Raw genomic sequence first — 20,918 nt, 5'->3', positions numbered from 1 at the left:
TGGATTACATTACCAATAACAAAAACTGACATATAATTAGTATTCAGTAACTCACTACATTTCCATGCAACCTGAACCATTATCATGTGGCCCCACAACTTGCTTCTGTCAGCATATTTCTTCACAATTTTTTCAATTTTTGTGCAAGAAACTATGATTCCTCTTACAGATGAGCTTTATTACAAAAGTTACAAAACATCAGGATAGTAACTGCAGGAAGAACATGTCATCACTGTATTCAGTTTCTTATATACACACACAAAAAAATACAGCCATCAGTATATTACATTCAGATATTCACATAAAGCGGTACATTTTATCTTCCTCTCAATCTTTTGTGGTTTTCTTCAGTTTCGTCTTCAGCTCAGACATGAGCGGATTTCCAAATCTGGGGAGAGACATGACAATACCAAGAATTACAAAACGTTTGTTCACAAGACGCCTCTTATTTTAAAAAGAGACCTACAACCCTTTGTTTGTTCCTCCCCTTGAGTGTTTTATATATAGTATCTAAAAATTTAAAAGGTCAAACTCCGCACCAACAGGAGTTCTTATCTCCCACAGAAAACACTGCTCCAGAAACGCCTCGTCAGTAGTCCTGCCTTTAAATCCATGACCTCACCATGTCACACATTTGCATAATTACTGCCTTGCGGGTAGTTTGGCATGTAAGAATTGATTTAGCAAAGCTGCTCTGTTGTTGCTAGCGGTGCTGGGTCAGGCATGTGTGAGGTGACCAATCAGAGCGGACTGGGTGAGACAGGAGCTAAAACAGAGTGTTTCAGACAGAGGGGGAATACAGTGTTGCACCACTTGACAGTAAGACAAAACTAAATTTTTTTGGCCAATTCAGTAAACCTATTCTTGTAGTAAAACCAAAATAAAATCATGAACCTGAAAAAGAGCATAACATGTCTCCTTTAATGCCAATACTAAAAGACTTTACCCTGGGTGTCTTGGTGGCATCCATTTTGGTTTGTGTGGCGCCTCGTCTTGTTTGGGAGAGTCACTCTTCTCCTCTGGCTTTGTCTCGGGTCCCTGTTGATGTTATGACATTTCAATAAAGTACCAACCTCAATATAAGATAAAAGTGACATTCAAAGTTTGTTATTAATACCTGTGAGAGTGGCTCCTGGCTATTTTCATCTCTCACCACCCTTGGAGTCTTTTTTAAAACGGGAAAACCTGCACCAAGCCCTACAAAACAAAACATGTGCATGAGAGTTATTTACATATTTTGAAAAAGAACATGACTTATAGACTCAAGGTAGTTGCATTCCATGTGTTGCAAGTGACCTACCAGGAAGTTTCACGCCAATGCCCAATCCTCCGAAAGGCACACCTGCAGGTACTTTGACAGGCAGACGAGAGGAAGGTGTGGGATCCACTGAGGGCATGTGTAGCAGGGAGCGGGGGTCTTTGGGTGGCCTCACACGAGGGTTTTTAACAGCAATTCTTGACCTTTGTGCAGCAAAGTCCAACACATAGGCGTCCACCTGCAATGACCAAAACAGCTGTATTAACACCACCTCTAAGTTATGATACTGTCCGATATCATTTATGATTTATTACGTTGTTTCTATTGTTTAATATGTTAAACATGAAACAATACCTCCATCTGATCTTCTGATGTCGGCTGCGGTGCCATCTCAGCCCTGTTTAGCTCATGTAAAGAATCATCTTCTGAAAATCTGGGCAGTTTGTCCACTGAGGGCAACATCAATAACGTCTTCTCGGATTCAATGCTGGTGTCGTTTTGTGATTCTGATGACACGCTTCCCTCTGAGCCACTTCTAGATCGTCCCGAGTCAGTGTGTTCGACTTCATCTGCAGAGCCAGAAATCTCGAGAGGCTCAACTTTGACTTTTGTTTCCTCGACTTGGACATGAGCGCTCATTTCTGTTAGTGACTCAACTTCTTCTGTGTCTTTCCGGTCAGTTGTCCTTGCTGGGTCTGTTATGTCAGCATCACTATCTTTCTGTGATCCATTCTCTTCGTCCGCTTTTCCTTGTGATTCATCTGATCCCTGATTCAGATGTCCGGCCTCTGTTTGCCTCTCAGCGGAAGATTCCTCCCGTTTCAGAAACGATTCCCCTTTTTCAGCCGTTTCCTGACCTAACCCCGACTCTGGTTGTTGTGTTGACAGTTCAGAGATGTCTGCCGATTCTGACATGTTAGCCAACGTGTCATCAATGCCTTGACACGATCCACTGCTGGTTGAATCCTGTAACTGAGTTTCACTGCCCTGTGTGCCTGATTCACAGAGAGACTGATCTGAAAATCCGGACTCTGCTGTCGATGAAGACATTTCTGTGTCACTCATCAGCTCAGATTCCTCTGAATTCAGCTCCACAAGCTGCTCTTTAACCTTATCTCTCTGTACTGATAAGACTTCATGTTGCTCCTCATTTGATTGCTCCGTATCCGAGTCAATTTGTTGTCCAGGTTCAGGCCCTTCTTCTTGTTTGATGCCATCAGTGTCCTCTGACAGCGCCGTCTGTATCCATAAGTCAAGGACTTCTTCATCAATCACATCTTGACCTCTGCTGATTGGGCTGTCTTCAGCGTAACTCCCTTCTGATTCTGTCACACGCCTTGACACTTCTTCTGCTGATATCACAGTTGAATCTTCTGGTTTGGACTCACTTGTCAGTGATTCTCCCGCTGCTTCAGTCTTCTCGTTGCTTATCTCAAGTGCTGCGTCTGATAGCTGATTTTGCGTCTCCAATGACTCAGATTCTGCGATCAAAGTCTCTCCAGTTTCCATCTCATTCTCGTTGTGCACTTCATCTTGTGCAACCTCCTCTTTAACCCCAAAATACGTTTCCTCCAAATCTCTCCCTGCATATTGCATTTGTACAGCACTCTGCTCAAGTAAGTCTGCTCGAGGTTCAGTCTCAATCGACTGTTTCAGGAATCCAGATTCTGTGAAGTCTTCTAGGAAACTCTGTGTCCTGTAGCTGTTTTGCTCCGAGTTTACTGCTTCTACCGACTCCTGAAAGAAGCTAATCTCTGCCATTTTCTGCACTACAGCATCAGTTTCTCTGACATCACATAATCCCTCATCCATCTCAAGATCAACCAGAAGCTCTTCAGTCCCATCCTGCGGCTCTTTTACCGTCTTATCAATCTCATCTGTTGAGCCGACGTCTGACTCGAATTCCTTCTCCGATTGTTCGATCCCTGTCTTCATTGAGTCAGCCGATAATGTTTCTTGCTCTTCGTCAAATAAAACCCCCGAATCTTGAATTACTGGTTCAATAAGTACGGTTTCTGCCTCTTGATGCAATCCAGCGTCAGCATGCTCCTCTACAACCGAATCAAAGCTGTTTCTTATCTCTTCTGGGCTTTCTTGTTCCTCTTCCATACGCTCCCTCGCCAGTGAATGGTCAGCTCCGGTGCTCCAGCCACTGTTTTCAAGGCTCTCCGGCTCTTTGCCCTCCACCTCTTCTGGTAATTGCAAGGTCTGGATTTCCTCGCAATCTCCTGCTTCCAGGAACCATTGTGTTGCATTTTCATCTGGCCCTGGCTCATTGTTGTGTTCAGGAACTCCCTCTCGTGCTTCCTCACATGTGGGAGAATTCAGCTCCTGCGACACAACAAGCCGGCCTTCACATGTCCCCGGAGGAATATTTTTAAACTCTCCACTAATTTCCTGTCCAGTCTCGCCTTCGGGGTTTACTGTAACCAAGGTGGTTGTGCACACTACTTCTAGGCAACCATCTTTGTTGACGCCCTCACTGGAGTGCCTCTCCTCCTCTGCTTGATCTTTATCAAAAAATGTCTCACCTACGGGAATGTCTGTATCAGTATTTCCATTGCTCACCTCGCCTTGGCTTTCTAGTTCAACAGCATGTGTCTCTCTCGTTTTGGTTTGCACTTCTGTGTCTGTGGCCATGTCCTCTTGCTCTCCATCTGTGACTTCAGCCGTGATCGGCTCCGTTTCAGCATTCTGCGCGAATTCTTCCGTGCATGTAACATGTCCGGTTGAAATATCTTCTTCTTGACCATCTTCTGAAACTGTTTTCAAGCTGAAGTCATCTTTTGCCTGGTCGCTTGCAACCTCGCTCACATCTTCTTCCTCAATTACAGCATCCTGCTCCGTCTCATCCAGTGTTCTCTCGTCCTCTTTCTCTTTTGCGTCCTCACTTTCACTGCTATGCGTGCTCACATGCTGTTGTCCAACAAGAATTAGCTCATCCTCGGAAACAATGCCTCTGTTGTTGTCGGCCAGTTGTGACGCGACATGCACTGAAGTAAATCTTGGGTCTCCCTCCAGATCTCCTTCGTCGTCTGAAAGGTCTCCAGCTTCTTCTGCTCCTTGATCGGATTTGTCTTCATTTTCAGAAGCCAGCGGCAACACACCATCACCGTCCTCTACTTCCTCACGCGTCATCGCTATGCGTGCCTGGTCTCTCAGCACCCTCGCCTCTACTATGTGCGTGTTGTCCTCCTCTTCTAGACTCAAAGCTGCGATCATAGACAAATTTACCTCAGAGTCTTCTGCCTTCATATCTCGCTCATCTTCATGGTGTATTTTATCATCTTCTTCATCCTTTACCTGGACCTTTATCAAGGTTTCATCCATTTTTTGATGATCATCCAGTGTCATTGCTCTCTCCTCCTCGGCTACAGCTTTTCCTCTGCTTTCTTCCACATCTTCATTCGCTGCATCATCTGTAAGTCTTAGCGACTTCACATGCTCTTCGTACACATCATCCTCCTGCATCTCATCTCGTCCGCCAGCTTTAAAATTCCGATCTCCGATCTCTACTTGTTCGTCTTCTTTTGCCTCTTCAGCGATGAGCTCACCAGTATCATCACTTCCTGTTTGGATGGACTGTTCCTCTCTCGTGCCCTCACTGCTCAGCTGGGTTTTGCACGGCTTGCTTTCCTCATCGCAAGCCAAGTTGATTTCTGTTTTGCAAGGTTCCCAGGCAACAACAGCCCGAGATACACTAAGCACGGAGACTGTTGCAAGAGGCGGTTCCTCATCGACTTCCCTTCCTCTGGCGTCACCCTCCGCCTGACCACAGTTTGCATCCTCGCTGTCAACTTTGGATTCATGGAAGGAGTTCGGGTCATTGACGATGATGTTAGCAGGCTCCGGTCTGAAGAATCTGCTGACGGCTCCAGTTATATAGGCCTGAGAACAAGATGGAGAGAGGAAGGAAAAGAGACACCGACTTATGTTATTGATTAATCAACATCTCTTCTATGCATGTTCTCATTTCTTATACATCTATCCTCGTTAAGCAAAAATCTGCCCTATTACACTTAAACTTTATTGCCAAAAGTAAATGGACATCTCTTTTTATACACACCCCTATGAATTTGGTCTGAGGCTGTTTTTTTTTTTTGGGATACGTCCCTCAGTTCCAGTTGAAGTTAATCTTGTTAAATCATACAAGCCTGGTGACACAATAGTCTACTTCCAGCTTTGCAGCAACAGTTTGGGAAAGGCCCTTTCCTGTTTCACATCAACAATGCTGCTATACAAAACAGGGTCCTCAAATGTTTCTCTGAGTTTGGTGCTGAAGACCTTGACAGGCCTGCACAGAGCCCCGAGCTCAGACCCAGCCATCGCCTCTGTGGTGAACAGATGTTAAAAAGTTTTTAAAAAAAAGTTAAAAATGGTTCAATTTAAATAACAAATGATAACTTCTTGTGCATCTAAAGGGCAGTACCTTTAGCTGTAAAGACAACACTGACATCCTATAAAGTTAGTATGGTGAACATGTTATTGGTGTCATGTTTCAGAAGACCTGATGAACCATTCTTTATTTAGTGAAAAAACATGAGAAATAAAACAAGGCAAGAAGCATGACAGGATTAGTATGTCAAGGGAAAACAAACATTGAGTACACAAAATGACAACAGCCTTTTATTTCTCATTTTGCTGATAAACCCAAGTTTAAGCCCTGTATTGGTGTCCCTAAATTCCTAATCACTTGCCAAGAAGATTCCTAGACATGACAGACGGTGTTAAATTGCTTAAACACCACATAATCCATTCCAAATAAAGGCTATAGATAAAGGCTATAAATAAGGCTAAAAATCAGTAAATGAAATGTATGTCTGATGAGCTTTCAAGGAAATACTTCTGGAAAGAACAGCAACAAATAATGAAACTAAACTAGTGTGCTCTGTCTCTATTTTACATAAAATGAGAGAGCTCTTTCCAGGATACTTTGATGAAGTTCTTGGAAAATTATTGATTTAAATGTTTATTTCAAACATTTTTTTTCCATAAACAAAACAACAAGAGAGTGTACATGTTTGAAAAGGAATGGGAAGAAGTGTTAACTTATAACTTAACAAGTGGGGGGTGGGGCAGAGAGAGAGAGAGAGAGAGAGAGAGAGAGAGAGAGAGAGAGAGAGAGAGAGGTGCAGGGACACAGGAAGAGAGACATCTCTCATGCACACTTCAGTGCCTCTTACATCACACATTAAAGCAGGTATCTCATTAAATGTTTGGGTTTAGATGATGAAGATGACTGGCTCACCCAAACTGTCCAGAAGCTCCTCTCCGCCCTGGCAGTGGTACTGTCGTTGTCCATGTTCAGACTTCCTCCTCTCTGGCCCTCTGACCACCTGAGTGAATCTCCTCTGATGACAGATCAAACCGGCCCGCCGGTTTAATTTTCCTAATCGAGGTTAATGACAAGCTCGACAAAAAGCCTCATCCAAACCCGATCAGTTTTTCTCCCCCGCAGATAGTCACGGTTCAGTTCCTGATGCTGACATATGTCCGGTGTGTCACCATGAGGAAGAAGAAGAAGAAGGGTGATTAACACAGCTGGGTCGCCGGAGCATCGAGCCAACGTGTTGCACAGTTTGCGGATGTGAGCAGAGCTTCTGATAAGTCCGGCCACAAGTGCGTGTGTGTGTGTGTGTGTGTGTGTGTGTGTGTGTGTCTTTCTGAGTTGATGTGTGACGCTGGTGTTTATAATAAGTATACTTAGCCATCACACACTCATCAGTAACAAGGTGGAAAAACACTGCAGGTGCTTCTTTGAGAAGCGTTTCTATGACCGCTTATACTGAGTCTTTATGGGTCAGTTGCGTTCAAGACCCCTTGAACAAGTGCAGACTGAGCAACATAAACTGTATTGTTAGCCTATATTCCCCAAGACACAACACTTTACTCCTTGAGATGTCAAGAGTTTGACATTTCTGAAGGTAAAGATAATTTAAAGGACCTATCTGTAAGAAGTGTCATTATTTGAGTTGAGAATGAGACTCAAAAAAACAACTCTTCTTTCAGTAGTATGAGGGAGCTGAGGGAAATCTGATAATTGCCTCAAGTGATGTCATTTGAGTCAGCATCAGTGTTGGTTGAGGAGTTTAGAACATAGATAAGTAAATAAATAAATAAAATATGGGTGAAAAAGAAGTGAGCTGTAGCCTGCTGCTCATCTGGAGGTTAGCGGCTCAAGGCTACATTAGCCACTAATAGCATAACACACTTGAAACTGCACAGTCGACTCAAGTCATGTTGCTTTGTGGGTTGTCGTTGTCGTGTTGTCATTGTTTCAACTAACGGTCAGTTTTGCAGTTAGCATCCACTCCCTACTTCACCATATAATTGGCAGGCAGAGAAGCAAATAGGAGGATCTTGCTAATGGTGCATTCATGAGCAGACAGAACTTCCACTTTTTGGAGTTCTCTGTCCTGATTGGATAAAGTGGGCAGGGATACCAGAAAATTGTTTTCCTCTTTTATTGCATGAGCAGGATGAGGAGACACTTGGGTCACTGACCTGGCCTGTATACATTTTGCCATATATTAGCATTAGCAACCATTATTTTGCACCGCAGCTGTTCATTGTTTTACGACTGTTCAGCAAAAGTTACATAAACTCAGTTTATGTAGTTGAGGAAGTTTGCAGTTGAGGAACTCTGTCTCAGTGCATATTTATAATTGTTTCTATTACAACTGATTTAATGTTTATTTGTCCCATCATGCCACAACACATATAGAATCAAAATTATTGAGTTTAAATTTGGCCTGTAATTATTTTCCTTATCTTGTACAAGTTTATACAGTACAAAAAGACTGTATGTTCACGATTGTGAGTAGCTGTATATGTTTTTAATGGTAATGGTAATGTAACCTGCAATTTAAACAGCTACAAAACATATAGAGTGTGTGACACTTAGATAAATAGTTTAATGTGTGTAATATGCAGTGTTGGGGAAGCTACATTTCTACCCCTGGAGAAATGTAGTTTGTAAAACTACTGCTAAGGAGAGTAGCTTTATCAACAACTTATACCTGTTATACTCATTTAACTCAGCCTTATATAAATTTAACATATGGTGTATATGAAACTAAATATAATAGCTCACAAAAAAATCACATGCCACCAGAAATATGCCTCTCAACTCTCAACAAAGTTTTATTTTTTAAAGAACAAAAGCTGACATTTTTGGTCAACATCACAGGAACTTGAGAGGCACTAACACTAAGGCACTAGAACTAGATGCCAGGGCAGAATTACTTGTTGACACAACACATGAGCAGTCTCACATTTTATCAGACAGCCGGTTCCGTTTGGCACTAAAAACATCTTTACCAACACTAAAAAGCAGCTCACATGCTGCACTGGCTGGGACACCAGTGTTGAACTTAAACTCTTTGGACATTTTGAGTAGAGATTTGAAAGCATTTTGTGGGGATTCATCTGTTGATTTATTTGAAGTCGAAATTGTTGTTGTTTTTTTCGGCTTGCAGAGCTCACATGTGAACACGTAGGTCGTGTCTGTAGATGCATCTATATCCAACATGTACATGCTCAAATATGGCCATGGTTGGGCTGGTGCGTTCAGGGTTGCATTGGGGGTAGTAGGAGGGTTGTTCATGACGTGCTTGTGCCATATGAGTGCTGCCTTCCTTGGCACAAAGACCCACCCACTCTGTGAAGCATTTGAGTGCTGCTAGGGCAAGACAATCAGAGGCAGCGTTGGCTTAGCATGTCATGACATGTGTCATGCCTTTTTTCAAAGAAAAATAAAATAAAATTTGCATTATATAGGTCTCTTTTTATATAAAAAATATATTTCATGTTATTGGCCAAAATTGTAGTGTGTAAATTGAGTAGTTAAACTACAAAAAATGTCCCCAAAAGTAGTTTAAATACTTGATGCAGCACAAAATATGAATGTAGTTTAACTACCAGCAACTTACAGCAAATTGTAGTTAAGCTATGTAGTTCAACTACATGTAGTTGACATCTTCCCAACACTAGTGATATGTAGGGATTTTGCCAGAATTGTGTAGAACACAGAATATGCATACCTTATTTCATATGCAATGGATGTAAACTTTGGTTTATAAGTATATTTCCACTTGCTAACATTTCACAGCCATGATACTGTCTGTATAATCTGAGAGGAGGAAGTGCTAAACTAAACATCTTCATTACTCAGTTCAACCACGCAGCACCTCCTCTGCTCAGCACAGTGAAATGACACTGCTGTGGTCAGAGTGCAATGGAAAAAACAGAAGTATATTTTGAAATGAGAACTTATTTCAGTGGTTGATCAACAACAGATACCAGAACACTGAACAGAAGAGAACTGCGGTAATTTTGCCTGTTGACTGACTTACTAACAAAACAAATGAAATGCCTGTCCAAAGAAATTGATTTAGATTTTATTCTTGCAATACAGATTTAGAGACAAAATCCACAGAACTGGATTATTATTGTAGAATTCTTTGTACAAAAATATGAACATTTTCCAAAAATCATGCCATTGGGTAAAAAAGTAATGGATTAAGAATACAAAGTAATAAATAAAGACTAAAAAGGTTGGAAGCAACAGAACAATGTTGATCACATCAAACATAGTCGGATATCTAAAAACATTGCTACTACTTTATATTTACTATAGAGATATATATTAGATATATTATACTGGATATATGAAATAAAGAGGAACTCTTGCACACATCAGGGCTTTCATGCAGAAGATGAAATTTCCTCATTGGGCTCTGAAAGGGAGGACACAAGAAGAGAAACAAAACATGAACAAACTTCCTGTTCAGTGACTTTTTTGGCCTTTTTGGTGATTTTTCACGATGTAGACTCTGTAGTGTGTATCTGTTTCAGATTGGATGTCATGCTTACCTGTCCAGGTTCGATAAACAGGAAGCTTAAGTGCAGGGTGTGTGATCTCCACGCAGACTCTAAAACGCGCCCTCTCGTTTTCCCTGGGACTCCTGTCTAAGTTGACCGTGTTGATGTGCAGTGCACCTGAGTTTCCCTCTCTCTCTTCTCTGTCACTGTCACGGTCACTGTCCTCGTCCAGTTCCGACTTTGTTTCCTCGTCCCTGTCAATGTTGTTATTCTCTCCATCCACTTTCTCATCGATGTATTCGATTCCCTCAGCGTCAGGATCTGTGACGGCAGCTTTTGTTTCTGTGGAGTACCAACAGTAAAAAAATTGAGAACAGAAACAATTCTCGCACAGTGATGTATACATGAATACAATCTAAAACCTCAGTTCTCACACAATCATGATTCAGGTTTGCATACCTAAAAAAAAACTGAATAAAATGATCAACAAAGTAATGGTTATTATCAACAATAAAGCAGAGGTCAGCATATTCTGACCCTAACCCTAACCCTTTTAGTCCCTAATATGGTTCTATACAGTACAGGCTGGCTCCTACATTTCCCATGATGCAACAAGAACAATATTTTTCATTAGCCGCACAAGACCAAGAAAATGGAGTTACAGGAAGGTTTCCTTATATTTTAACAGCAGTTCTGTGGTTAAGATGCATACAATTTCTAGTTGAATGCATTAAAGGTGTAATATGTACACATTTTAATTATATTGGTGATATTTACTGATGCATGCTAACTAGCTAGCCTGGTATATCACTGTCTAAGGCTCCTGCGCTAGCATAAACACCAATCCTCCCCTGCTGATCAGTGCTAGCAGTCCATACTGCTAGGTGCTTGGCTAACTAAGCTAACTAGCTAATAGCAGCTACAAAGGGCAGCTGTTGGTATGAATAAAAACAGGCTGCCAATTCTTACATAATACACCTTTAAATTATTGTTTCATCATTAATTCGATTTAAAGACTAATGAAATAAACATACACTGTCATGTTTGGGCTCAGTGCCAAAAGTCTTCTGAAGTCTCTGCCATTCTTTCAAACAAGACATACTGTACGTATATATATATATCTTAAGGACAAGTACTTATTGCGTGTCCATTCTTCCGTCTCTCTGGCTGTTTGCTCGTCTGACTCGGCAGGTTTGTGGACCTCTCCAGGGCACACACACTTTTCAGCTCCCTCTGTCCGTCGTCTCCTATCTCCTCTGTCTCGTTGGATACCAACGGTGAGAGAGTGGGTCCTCCCGCTGCCCAGAGCAATTTGACCTTAGGGTGGCCTCCCTTAAACAGGAGCGAGAACACACCGACCCCTTCACTGCTCCAACACACCGAGATGGATGGAGGAATGGAGGGAGCAACTGAGGGGAAACACACAGAAAGTGGTAATGAATTTAAAAAAGCGTCAAAACAGGTGGATGTTTCCTCCGTATCATAATCATTCTTGTAAGTGATTCATACCGATGTCAACATTTCTCCAGTGTCTCTCAATAGGCTCGAGGAGGGAGCAGTGCTCCACTCTGCAAATAATCCCTCCTCTCTCCTTTTTCTCCTGGTTTGTTGGCCTCCTCTTCAGACTGGCTGTGGCCCTGTAGAGTCTGGGCTGAGTCTGTATTGGGCCCCACAGCTCTCCTCCCTCTATCACCTCCTCCTCTCTGTCGTCTTGCTCTCCCTCTCTGAGCCTCAGCCAGGTGACGGATATGTTCGGAGGGTGGAAATCCGTGATTTCACATCCCAGGGTCAAAGTCTTGTCCGGGGGAGAAGTGGAGTGGATTTCGGACACATTCGGCCTCTTGATGAAACCTATTTGAGATGAGGTGGAGACTTGAGCACACATTCATTAATATATATCGTTTAATATTATCTGTTTTTCTTACCTCTGGTCTCACGGGTGACTGGCTGCTTCAGGGCGATGTGGTGCACACTGACCCACACTTTAGTACCTCCCTTTTCCAGTTCACTCCTGGGCAGTTTACACTGGCTGTAGGCGGAAAAGAAGCCTTCAGAGTTGGGTCGAGGGGAGGATGAGGCCTGGGAGGCCACAGGGCTCAGCTCACCCCCCTCGCAGAACCAGCGGAAGGTAATGACGTCCGGATGGAATTGCGTTGCCTTCACTGTCATGCTGATGACCTCTGGAAGACAGCAATCGCAGGGATGTCGTCTCACAATCAGGGATGTCTAACATGTAATAATCTACGACAGGAGGTAAAACAGTTTGCCTTACCAGAGTCATTTTGTGTCTCTGCCAGCTGAATTTCTGATACTTCTGGAGCAGCTAGAGGACAAATTTGACCGAAAAAAATGACATTCCATAAATTGTGATAATCGCAGAAAGGTAGACGCGAAAAAAATAAGAAAGACATCTTTGCTTACACAGGATTGTGAACTTCTCCGACACCCTCTCCACCACAATCTTATCTTTGCCTGCGTAGGACACCTGGCACTTAAACACCGCCCCCTTGTGGATTGCAATCTGGGGGATGAAAGTGAGCGAGGACACCAGCTGCTGGATTCCACTGCCAGTAGAGTGCAGTGGCCCATGGGTGTGCAGCTTGTAGTAGCCCAGCTCGTCTCTGGAGGGCAGCAGGTGACCCTTCTCTGACACTGGGGAGGTGAGAGTTAGACCGTAGGGCAGATGGATGGTGGTTAGGGGGTTATAGAGGCAGTTAAAGTTAGCTTTGGAGGTTCCTTTGTGTGTGAGGTTGTAAATTGTTAGCAGAATTAAGTGTAAAAGAGAAGACATGGTATGTTTTAGGAATCGTTTGAATACAAATACAATATATTTCATGTGCCATCATTGACTGATGTTATATTAAGACATTCAAACACATTAGATTTTCTATATCTGCTATTTATCAACCCTCTAACATATGACCCTGTATATTATAAGTAAGGGATAATGCCCGACAAGGTGTCCATAATCAGGAATTAATGGACGACGCGGAGGCCTAAGAACTGTCCGACGGTTAACTAATTACTTTGCAGACTGCATGCTGCATCAGAGCCAAAGGTGTGATTTTTGAATTGTATTTATCAGATGAAAAGAAAACAGATTCCGATAATCAGAAATTGCTGAATATGGACCTGATAATTGGTTGAACCATTGTATACACTATGTACAAACATGTACATTTATGTATTATTTGCTTTTACTTTTGTTACTTCAGAACATTTATTACCATAAAATTACTTTTGATACTGAAGTACACTAGATATTTAAAAACTTTTATGGAAGTACTATTCAAATGGGTTTCTTTCACTTTTACCAAAGTAATATTTTAACACAATATCTTTCATATCAAGTGTTGGTACTTTTTAACAACACTGCTGTTTGTACCACTGCTTCACTGAAACTACAGTAATATCATTTTCTGATTATATACGCACTCCTCCACATTTCAGCCTGACACATCTGTTAACATTTCATACTGTGTGAATGGCGCAAGAATTCAAAATGATGTTCTGTGATTTTGTACAATGTCTGGCAGCACACCTTGTGATTAGCAGACCTGGTCAGTGGGGTGAATGATTGCTCACCAGTAAGCACTGGTTACTCCACAGCTGGCCTACCTGTGAGTGAAGTGTCAGTGATAGGCGTGTCATTAAGGAACCATGTCGTCTGGACGCGGTCCACCATCCTGCCCTCGATGCTCAATGTCACCCTGCCCTTTTGACCGACAATCACTCGCGGAGGCAGGATGATCCCAGACACATTGAGAGACTTCTTTTTCTCTGAGTGAGCGGAGACAGAACGGAGATAAAGGCGTCAGTGAGAGAAAGAGGCGGCGCAGGCGGCTGTTGTGCAATAACTGCAGGGATCGCTGTTGACATTATTTTGAAAGCATGCATTCCTCGCAAACTGCCAGACCGAGTGCTACTGCAAACCACTGTGTGATTAAAGCTTAGGTAATGTTAGTCTGTGGAAAGCAAAGTTACACTGGTTTAAGCATAAACAGGAAGCTTGAATGTGCAACAATACGCCTTTTTGGATCTACGTGTCTATATGTATTGAATATCTGTGGATCTTCTGTCATATACATGGGTCTCATCCTGGGTCAGGACACCACATGGGTTTAATCTGAAGGGTCTCAAGAATATTAAGAGTATAAGACACTAAATATATTTTATGTTTATTCACTTATGTTTCTATTCTAAAATATTGTTTACAGTTTCTTTCAAAGAGCCAAACAAAACAATCTTAAAAAGGAAAGTTAAACACAGCCAATGTTCACTCTATGGTCCCAAATAGACATTTAAAGGATAAGTGCACCCAAAAATGAGTCTGAAAAACATTTTTGGAGCTTCGCAGCAAAACAGCGTTGCGGCATTCACCTGAACAACTGAAGTAGACGGGGGCTCACAAACTGTTTTGTGGACTATGAAACTTCTCCTGGCTTTCAGTAGGCATGGGCATGAGTGGATAAAGATACAATGTGTTTTTTGATTGACTTATCCTCTAAGCACTGAAGGGGTCACAAGCCTGTCAAACACAGGCCAGGTTTCTGACTCACCATCCCTCCTCCTCCAAGAAAAGCCAAAGCAGAGCAGAAAGACCAGCACCAGAGAAATGCACATGAGAGCCACGGAGGCTTTGGCTGATTTAGTCAACACTGGAGGCTCATCTGAGAGGAGACAGAGAGAACAACAATGAGAACAACATTGAGAACAACAGTTGCAAACAAGAGTAGCACAGCAATTTGTAGGTACTACACGGCTCACTGTTTTTTTTTTTTTATTGCTTGTGAACTGTACTGTGTCTGCTTTACTGATGTAAATGCAGAAAGTCTTGTCTCATATGTCCTGTCATATATTCAGTTTCACCTCGGGGATCCAGTGTCTCCAGGTATGCAGAGCTGCTGACTGGATGCACGACCCCGGGTTGGTTCACAGCACACTCCACCTTCCCACCTTGGTCCCTCTGCTCGGTGCTCAAAGTGTAATAGCGTCTGGTTCTGTAGGTCCCATCCGGGTTTTGCTCAGTGGCGGGGGGTTCAGGTAGGGCTGTGCCATTTTGGAGCCAGGACACAGACACTTCCTCCGGGTAGAAACTCTCCACGTCACAGTAAAGAGTCAGAGGAATGTTTTGGGAGTGGGATGGCAGGACGGAAAGTTGAACAGAAGGGCGATCTGTGGAGAAAGAGTAAATAATCCTTTGGCTTTACCGTATGGCTTACTCAGATTAACACAGATATTTGATTGACATAAGTAGCAAATCCAGTTCTACATGAAAGAAAAATACGACGAGTCATTGTCGCCTTTGATTCGCCACTCACAGGTGATATTAAGGTGGAAATCCAGCTCATGAATGCTTCTGTTGTGTGACACTCTGCAGCCAAAGGTCACATTCTGGTCCTCACGAGAAGGGTAAAGGGTCAGGTTTCCCACAGCCACGTAGTACCCATCTGGACTTTGTTCACCTTCAGTTTGGTAAGGTGGTTGAATTTCTTTCCCATCTCTGGTCCAGGAGAAAGAGACAGGAGGTGGGTAGAAACCGTCTGCACGGCATTTAAGATGGCTTTCTGTTTCCAGCACCACCCACTGCTGAGGGATTGAGAGGGTGGGGGGAGCTAAAAAGGGGAGAAGGAGAAGAAATTGAGTGTTTTAATCATGTGTAATAAAAGCTCAAATAAAATCTCAACAACTGAGCAAAGACATACCGAGGATGCTAAATGTAACGTTACTGGTGCGCAGCAGTGTGGAGTTGTAGCTGACTGTGCATTCGTACACCCCCTGCAGGTCGAGACCGGCTCTGAGGAGGGTCAGTGAAAAGTCCCCATTGATGAAATCTTTGGTGTCCCAGCTGAAGCCCTCCTTTACCTGCTCGGCTGCTTTAGTGAATGAGGCGATGTCAGAGCCATTAGTTCTCCAGCTGACTGTGAAGAGAGACTTCTCTATTTCGTCCCCCTTCATAGAAGGAGGGAACGTCACATTGCAGGGGAGGGTTACGTTCGTATTTGGGCAGGCCTGTATATCACTTGGAGACACTGTAAGCAGAGAAAAAAGTAAAGATGGAGAGAAAATTAAAAAGCCCTTTCTGCACAGCACTCATTGATGCTCCTTAGTGCAACAGAGACGAGCCTCTGAGGTTATTGACACGATTGTGGTCACGTTTTGGTGAAATGTGCCAGTTATATTTGGTCATTGATTGAGTCTGATCTTCAACTGTAGTTTTAATTACACAGAAATTCCTAACTGACCTCTAACTGGAGGTATTTAACTTCAATAAGGGCTTAAACTTGAATTAAGCTAATGTAGGCTAATGCAAGCTTACACTGTGTGACATAGTCTTAGTTCTCCATTCTTCTTTTGTAGTCTTCCTCTCAAAAATAAAAAATGTCATCAAAATTCAAATCCACAGTCTTGGCCTGTTTGGTCTGGTGTGACCAGTAGCTAATGGTGGCTAATGTTAGCTAAAGTTAGCAAGCTTAGATTTAGCTGTATAACTGACATTACTGAGTCTTTTTTTTCTTTTTTAAACTTGATTGAAGCCAGTGTAGCTAATTCTAGCATACACTGTGTGACATTGTGTTATATCTTTTTTCATTAAGAATTTAAATCCATGAAGTATTGGTGTGTTAGCAAAGTGCATTTTTGCTAACTAACCAACATTACTGAGTTATCCAGTAGTTTGCTAATTTGAATGAAGCTAGTGTAGGCTAATGCTAGCTTACTTTGTATGACAGTGTGTTATTTCTTCTTTCTTCTCTGTCTTACAATTCCAAAAGTAAAATTCATGAGCTGTACAACCCACCAATGTTTAGTGAAACACTTAACAAACCACAGTCTATTTGGTCTGGTGTGACCAGCAGCTCATGGCGGCTTATGTCAGCTAATGTTGGCAAATCGCATTGTTTGAATGTGCCCTTTAATCTGTCTAGACACACATCAGACAGCATGGGTTGGTTTCTTATTTGAAGAGCAGACAAGCAAGCTTAGATTTGCTGTATAACTGACTTTTATGCACTGATTACACAGTTTACAGATAGGACAAAACACAACACAAAGGTTTTATCACAAAAGTAAATCAAGACGTGAACAAGTCAGTCAGCCTTATCAACAATACAGGTACAAACTATAATACAACCGCAACAACAAATATATGTTACAGACGGGGCATAATGCTACTTATCCTGTTTATTTTTTCTCCAATTGGCACATGTCAAAAACCTTAATGAGTAATGATAAGGAATCTTGTGTCAGGGGTTTGAGTTTCATCAAATCTTCCACTTCACATTCTTCCTTTTCACCCCTAATCTTAAATCAATAATCTCAGTCTTCCTCCTTGAATCAGGGTAAACATGAAGCCTTTCAGTCAGGTCTGACCAGCCGATCAGTTTAATTAGTAACTAGTACAATAAATACTTTCAGGCATGGAGCCAGTAAGCGCTTGTTCACTTTCTGTAGTGTGAAGTGTTTATGTTGCACCTCTTGATAAGTGTGATAGAGAGGCCGGTGAGGGCGCTTTGACAGGAAGGAAAAGAAGGAAAAGAACAAGAGTAGTAAAACGACCTGACTCATGCTCTACTTTGGTGGGTCAAGTGTCTATTTTTAACAACAAAAGTAAATATGATACTGATCAACCAATGAAGCAGCACTGATAAGCCTAATATTTTTGATCAAATCAAACTGTTTAAAACACTCATCTCATATCAGAGCATTTGATTGTCCGACAACTTTTCAGTGCTTGTCACGTGGTTATTATCATCCTCAAATCCCTCAGATGTGATAACATTAAGATGTAGGTGACAGAGAAGTGTGTCACCTGGTTTATAAACAGTGATGACTGCATTCAGAGCACCTCTCAACAATATCATATTATCAGTCTCAGAATTTATGTGAATGTAAGCAGACTTAAGGGTATATGTATTGTAATATTGTACAATGGTCACACGTCATATTAGAGTTCACATATTAACCTATTACTAGTTGCTTAAAAGCATACATATTAGTTGCATATTGACTTTTTATTAGTCATTATAAAGCACTTATCAATACCTTATTCTGCACAACCGTATTCTGCAACTGCAGGTCCATTACATAAGAGTTTTCATCAATAAGCTGCCAATTATTGCTTATTGATAGCAAGCAAGTAAGTTGTTAGGAATCTAAAATGGTTTGCTCATTATGGGCCTTATGTATAAGGTGGTGGTACCAGTGGTGTTATAAGAAGGACTAAAGAAACTTCAGTCATTCTCCTGTAATAACAATTAATAACTAAAATGGCACTCAGTAGAACGCATACCTCCACCAAGGCCCAAGAAGTCAATTTTTGTACTTACTCATACAAACCAGCCACCAAAATATGCCATTTAAAAAAAAAAGGAAAAAAAAATCAAGATCCACACATTATGTAAAAAACTACTGTAATGTTAAAGAAAGTGAGAAAAAAAATCCTGGATCATCTCTTTACCCAGATCTGTAGCCAAAGTTATTCGGGGCCTATTTTCATCCAAGATTTGTTGAAATCTGTTCAGTAGTTTCTGTGTAATCCTCCTGACCAACCAACCAACCAAACAACAAATAAACATACATGGGCGAAGGCATAACCTTCTTGGCGGGGGTAAACATGGTCTATCCTTATAACACACTACACAAAAATGTTAATATTGTTGGTAAGATTGTACATTTTTAAGTGTCATTGCCAGCTCGTCTAATTCTGATGCTTTTGGATGAGGACTTCACAGTCCCATACATCTGTATTTGACGCGTTGCCAATAGCTATAATTCTAATATGCATGCTTATAAGTATCAAATTTAATAGCTACGATGTGTGCCCAAAAATAAAGTTTTACTCCCCCATTTTCTAGAATGTCAATCTAGACACTTTGTAGACTAACCAGATTGGAATGTGTAGTTTATACCTGACAAATGACAGCACCTCATTACATTAATGTTGGAATCATGGAAGTTCAATATTGGGATAAAACAGTCCAAATTACTGTTTTGAACATCGCTAACAATGGCCCAACACAACAATGCACTGGTCTTAATATACCATAAATCAACCCAAAATAATGGCCAGGTGCTTGTGACACTGACATGTCTAAATATGACCAACATACACCACTTATACTCCTATTAACCACTGTAAGATCTACACCAACCAAGATTTACACCAGACCAAGTCAACTCATGAGCTGTCTGTTGCTAAGCACAAAAATACTTGTATTTCATTCAAATGTTTTAACCCAGGCTGTTTAAACAGAGTGAATTTTTTTTAGAATCAAACTAAAAACCAATCCTAAGATTACAAAGGTGCAGTGTTTCCACACATCTAAATGACAAGCTTTAAGGGTCAGACGGAGGGAATGTCTTCACTGCTTTCTGTTGAATAGGTCTGATTTACACTGTAACACATCCCCGTTACAAGCCTTCAAATTCCAGTCTGGCAAGAGATATCTCTGAATCAATACTTCCAATTTCAGCTGGTCAGCTCGAACGTGTGCAAACGTGGTCTTTGGGGAAGAAACAAACATTAGCCTCTGTGTGTAAATGTCACAATACTCACCATGCTTTATGAGAGTCAGGAAGGAGACGCAGATGAGGACTTTACACTGCACGGCCATGCTTGTCTTGAGACCAACTTCTTATCACCAGGCCCAATGCTGATCTTATATAGGGCAGTGAAGTGACGGTGGGCGGGTTCGTCCAACCGGATGGGAAATAAGAAATATTGTCCCTGGGCCTCATAGGAGTGAAAGGAGGCCCTTGATATGTGTACGTCCTCGTAAATAAGCGAGCCCTGGAGGTCTGATCGAGCGAGAAGGAGAAGGAGGGAGATGTGCGAGGACACACAAGTGGGCAAACTTAAAATTCAGTCGGGCCTCTGGCCAAGGTTTTGGGGCTACTTTACATTGGTGCAGTGTTGCTGCGAACAAACGGAGAGGGTGATCACACTGAGCTTATGTGGGCAAACACTCAGGCGAGACTACAAATCTTTTTCTATCCGGGGAAAAGTTAGTGTTGTGTTGAATTTGGAGAAAAAAGGAGGTAAAAACAGGACAACGGTTCTTTTTCTCCTCTCTGCACAGGCCATCTTTTTCTAGCAAGCTCCTGCTATGATCACTCCCTCTGATTGAAGTTAATCTTTAGCCGGAATAAGTGCTTGAAGTTTCAAGGAAAAGGTGTTGTCCGTTTCTTCCCCCCCCTGAATATTCATTAACCTGATTAGCTGTTTACCTGGTTTGACTTTGCCCTTTAATTGGTCTTAACACACATCAGACAGTGAGCATGGGTTGGTTTCTTATTTGAGGAGCGGACAGGCTATCTGTGTCACCGAGCTTAAGTGTTGTCTCGGGGCAGTTTTCCTTTTTCTGCTTTTGCTTTGCTTTAGGCGGAAAACAAAAGCAAGTCTTAAAATGATTGAAAGGGGTGATTAAGGTGTTCCATTTTCTTTGTTCGCGTTTCGTACGTTTTGTTCACGGCTCTCTCTGATTTCAGCACTTGTTTTCTCTTCTTTCTTCTTCTGGCACTCTCGTTCCTTTCATCGGGTTGAAAGACTGAGTGCACTTCAGAAAGGGTCGGAGAAAAGGAGGAACGCGAGGGTTTGATTGATGACACACCAGCTGATGGAAGGAGTGAAATAATTCAACTATTGTGGAGTGTGGCTCTCTAAATGTATGTATTTAAGTTTTTTTGCATTTGTCAATATCTGCATACTAACACTGCTACATTTTATGCATAGCTGGAATAAATATGATTTGAATACTGTGAGATTAGATAAGCATGTTCTGCACATTTTGTAATGTACACATTGTCAAGGTGAACTAGGCTGCAGTGTTACACACAC

The 20,918-nt window shown here is 41.9% G+C and overlaps 1 protein-coding gene across 1 annotated transcript; it reads right to left on the bottom strand.

The window, feature by feature from the left end:
- Positions 1 to 157: 157 nt before the first annotated feature.
- Positions 158 to 19,893, bottom strand: LOC115571396 (uncharacterized). Its single transcript, XM_030400800.1, has 19 exons — positions 19,638 to 19,893; positions 15,787 to 16,113; positions 15,403 to 15,696; positions 14,951 to 15,256; positions 14,641 to 14,751; positions 13,700 to 13,861; positions 12,503 to 12,733; positions 12,354 to 12,404; positions 12,007 to 12,261; positions 11,591 to 11,932; positions 11,218 to 11,490; positions 10,133 to 10,423; positions 8,446 to 8,461; positions 6,507 to 6,594; positions 1,613 to 5,146; positions 1,301 to 1,496; positions 1,118 to 1,197; positions 947 to 1,038; positions 158 to 388 (listed from the first exon to the last, which is right to left on the bottom strand). The coding sequence occupies exons 1-19, from the start codon at positions 19,693 to 19,695 to the stop codon at positions 328 to 330; spliced, it is 6,768 nt and encodes a 2,255-aa protein (XP_030256660.1). The 5' UTR covers positions 19,696 to 19,893; the 3' UTR covers positions 158 to 327.
- Between the last annotated feature and the right edge of the window lie 1,025 nt (positions 19,894 to 20,918).

Source organism: Sparus aurata, chromosome 20 (assembly GCF_900880675.1).
Source record: "Sparus aurata chromosome 20, fSpaAur1.1, whole genome shotgun sequence".
Taxonomy (NCBI): Eukaryota; Metazoa; Chordata; class Actinopteri; order Spariformes; family Sparidae; genus Sparus; species Sparus aurata.
The sequence above is the reverse complement of the archived record's forward strand: the minus strand, read 5'-3'. Positions and strand labels throughout refer to the sequence as shown.

Bases quoted from the DNA above. Each gene is read 5' to 3' on its own strand.
- LOC115571396 (XM_030400800.1), bottom strand. From the start codon at position 19,695: ATGGCCGTGCAGTGTAAAGTCCTCATCTGCGTCTCCTTCCTGACTCTC. The intron at 15,697-15,786 runs GTATGTCTTTGC...TCCCCTTTTTAG, and splicing joins CGTTACATTTAGCATCCTCG to CTCCCCCCACCCTCTCAATC. The intron at 11,491-11,590 runs GTATGAATCACT...GTTTCCCCTCAG, and splicing joins CTGGAGAAATGTTGACATCG to TTGCTCCCTCCATTCCTCCA.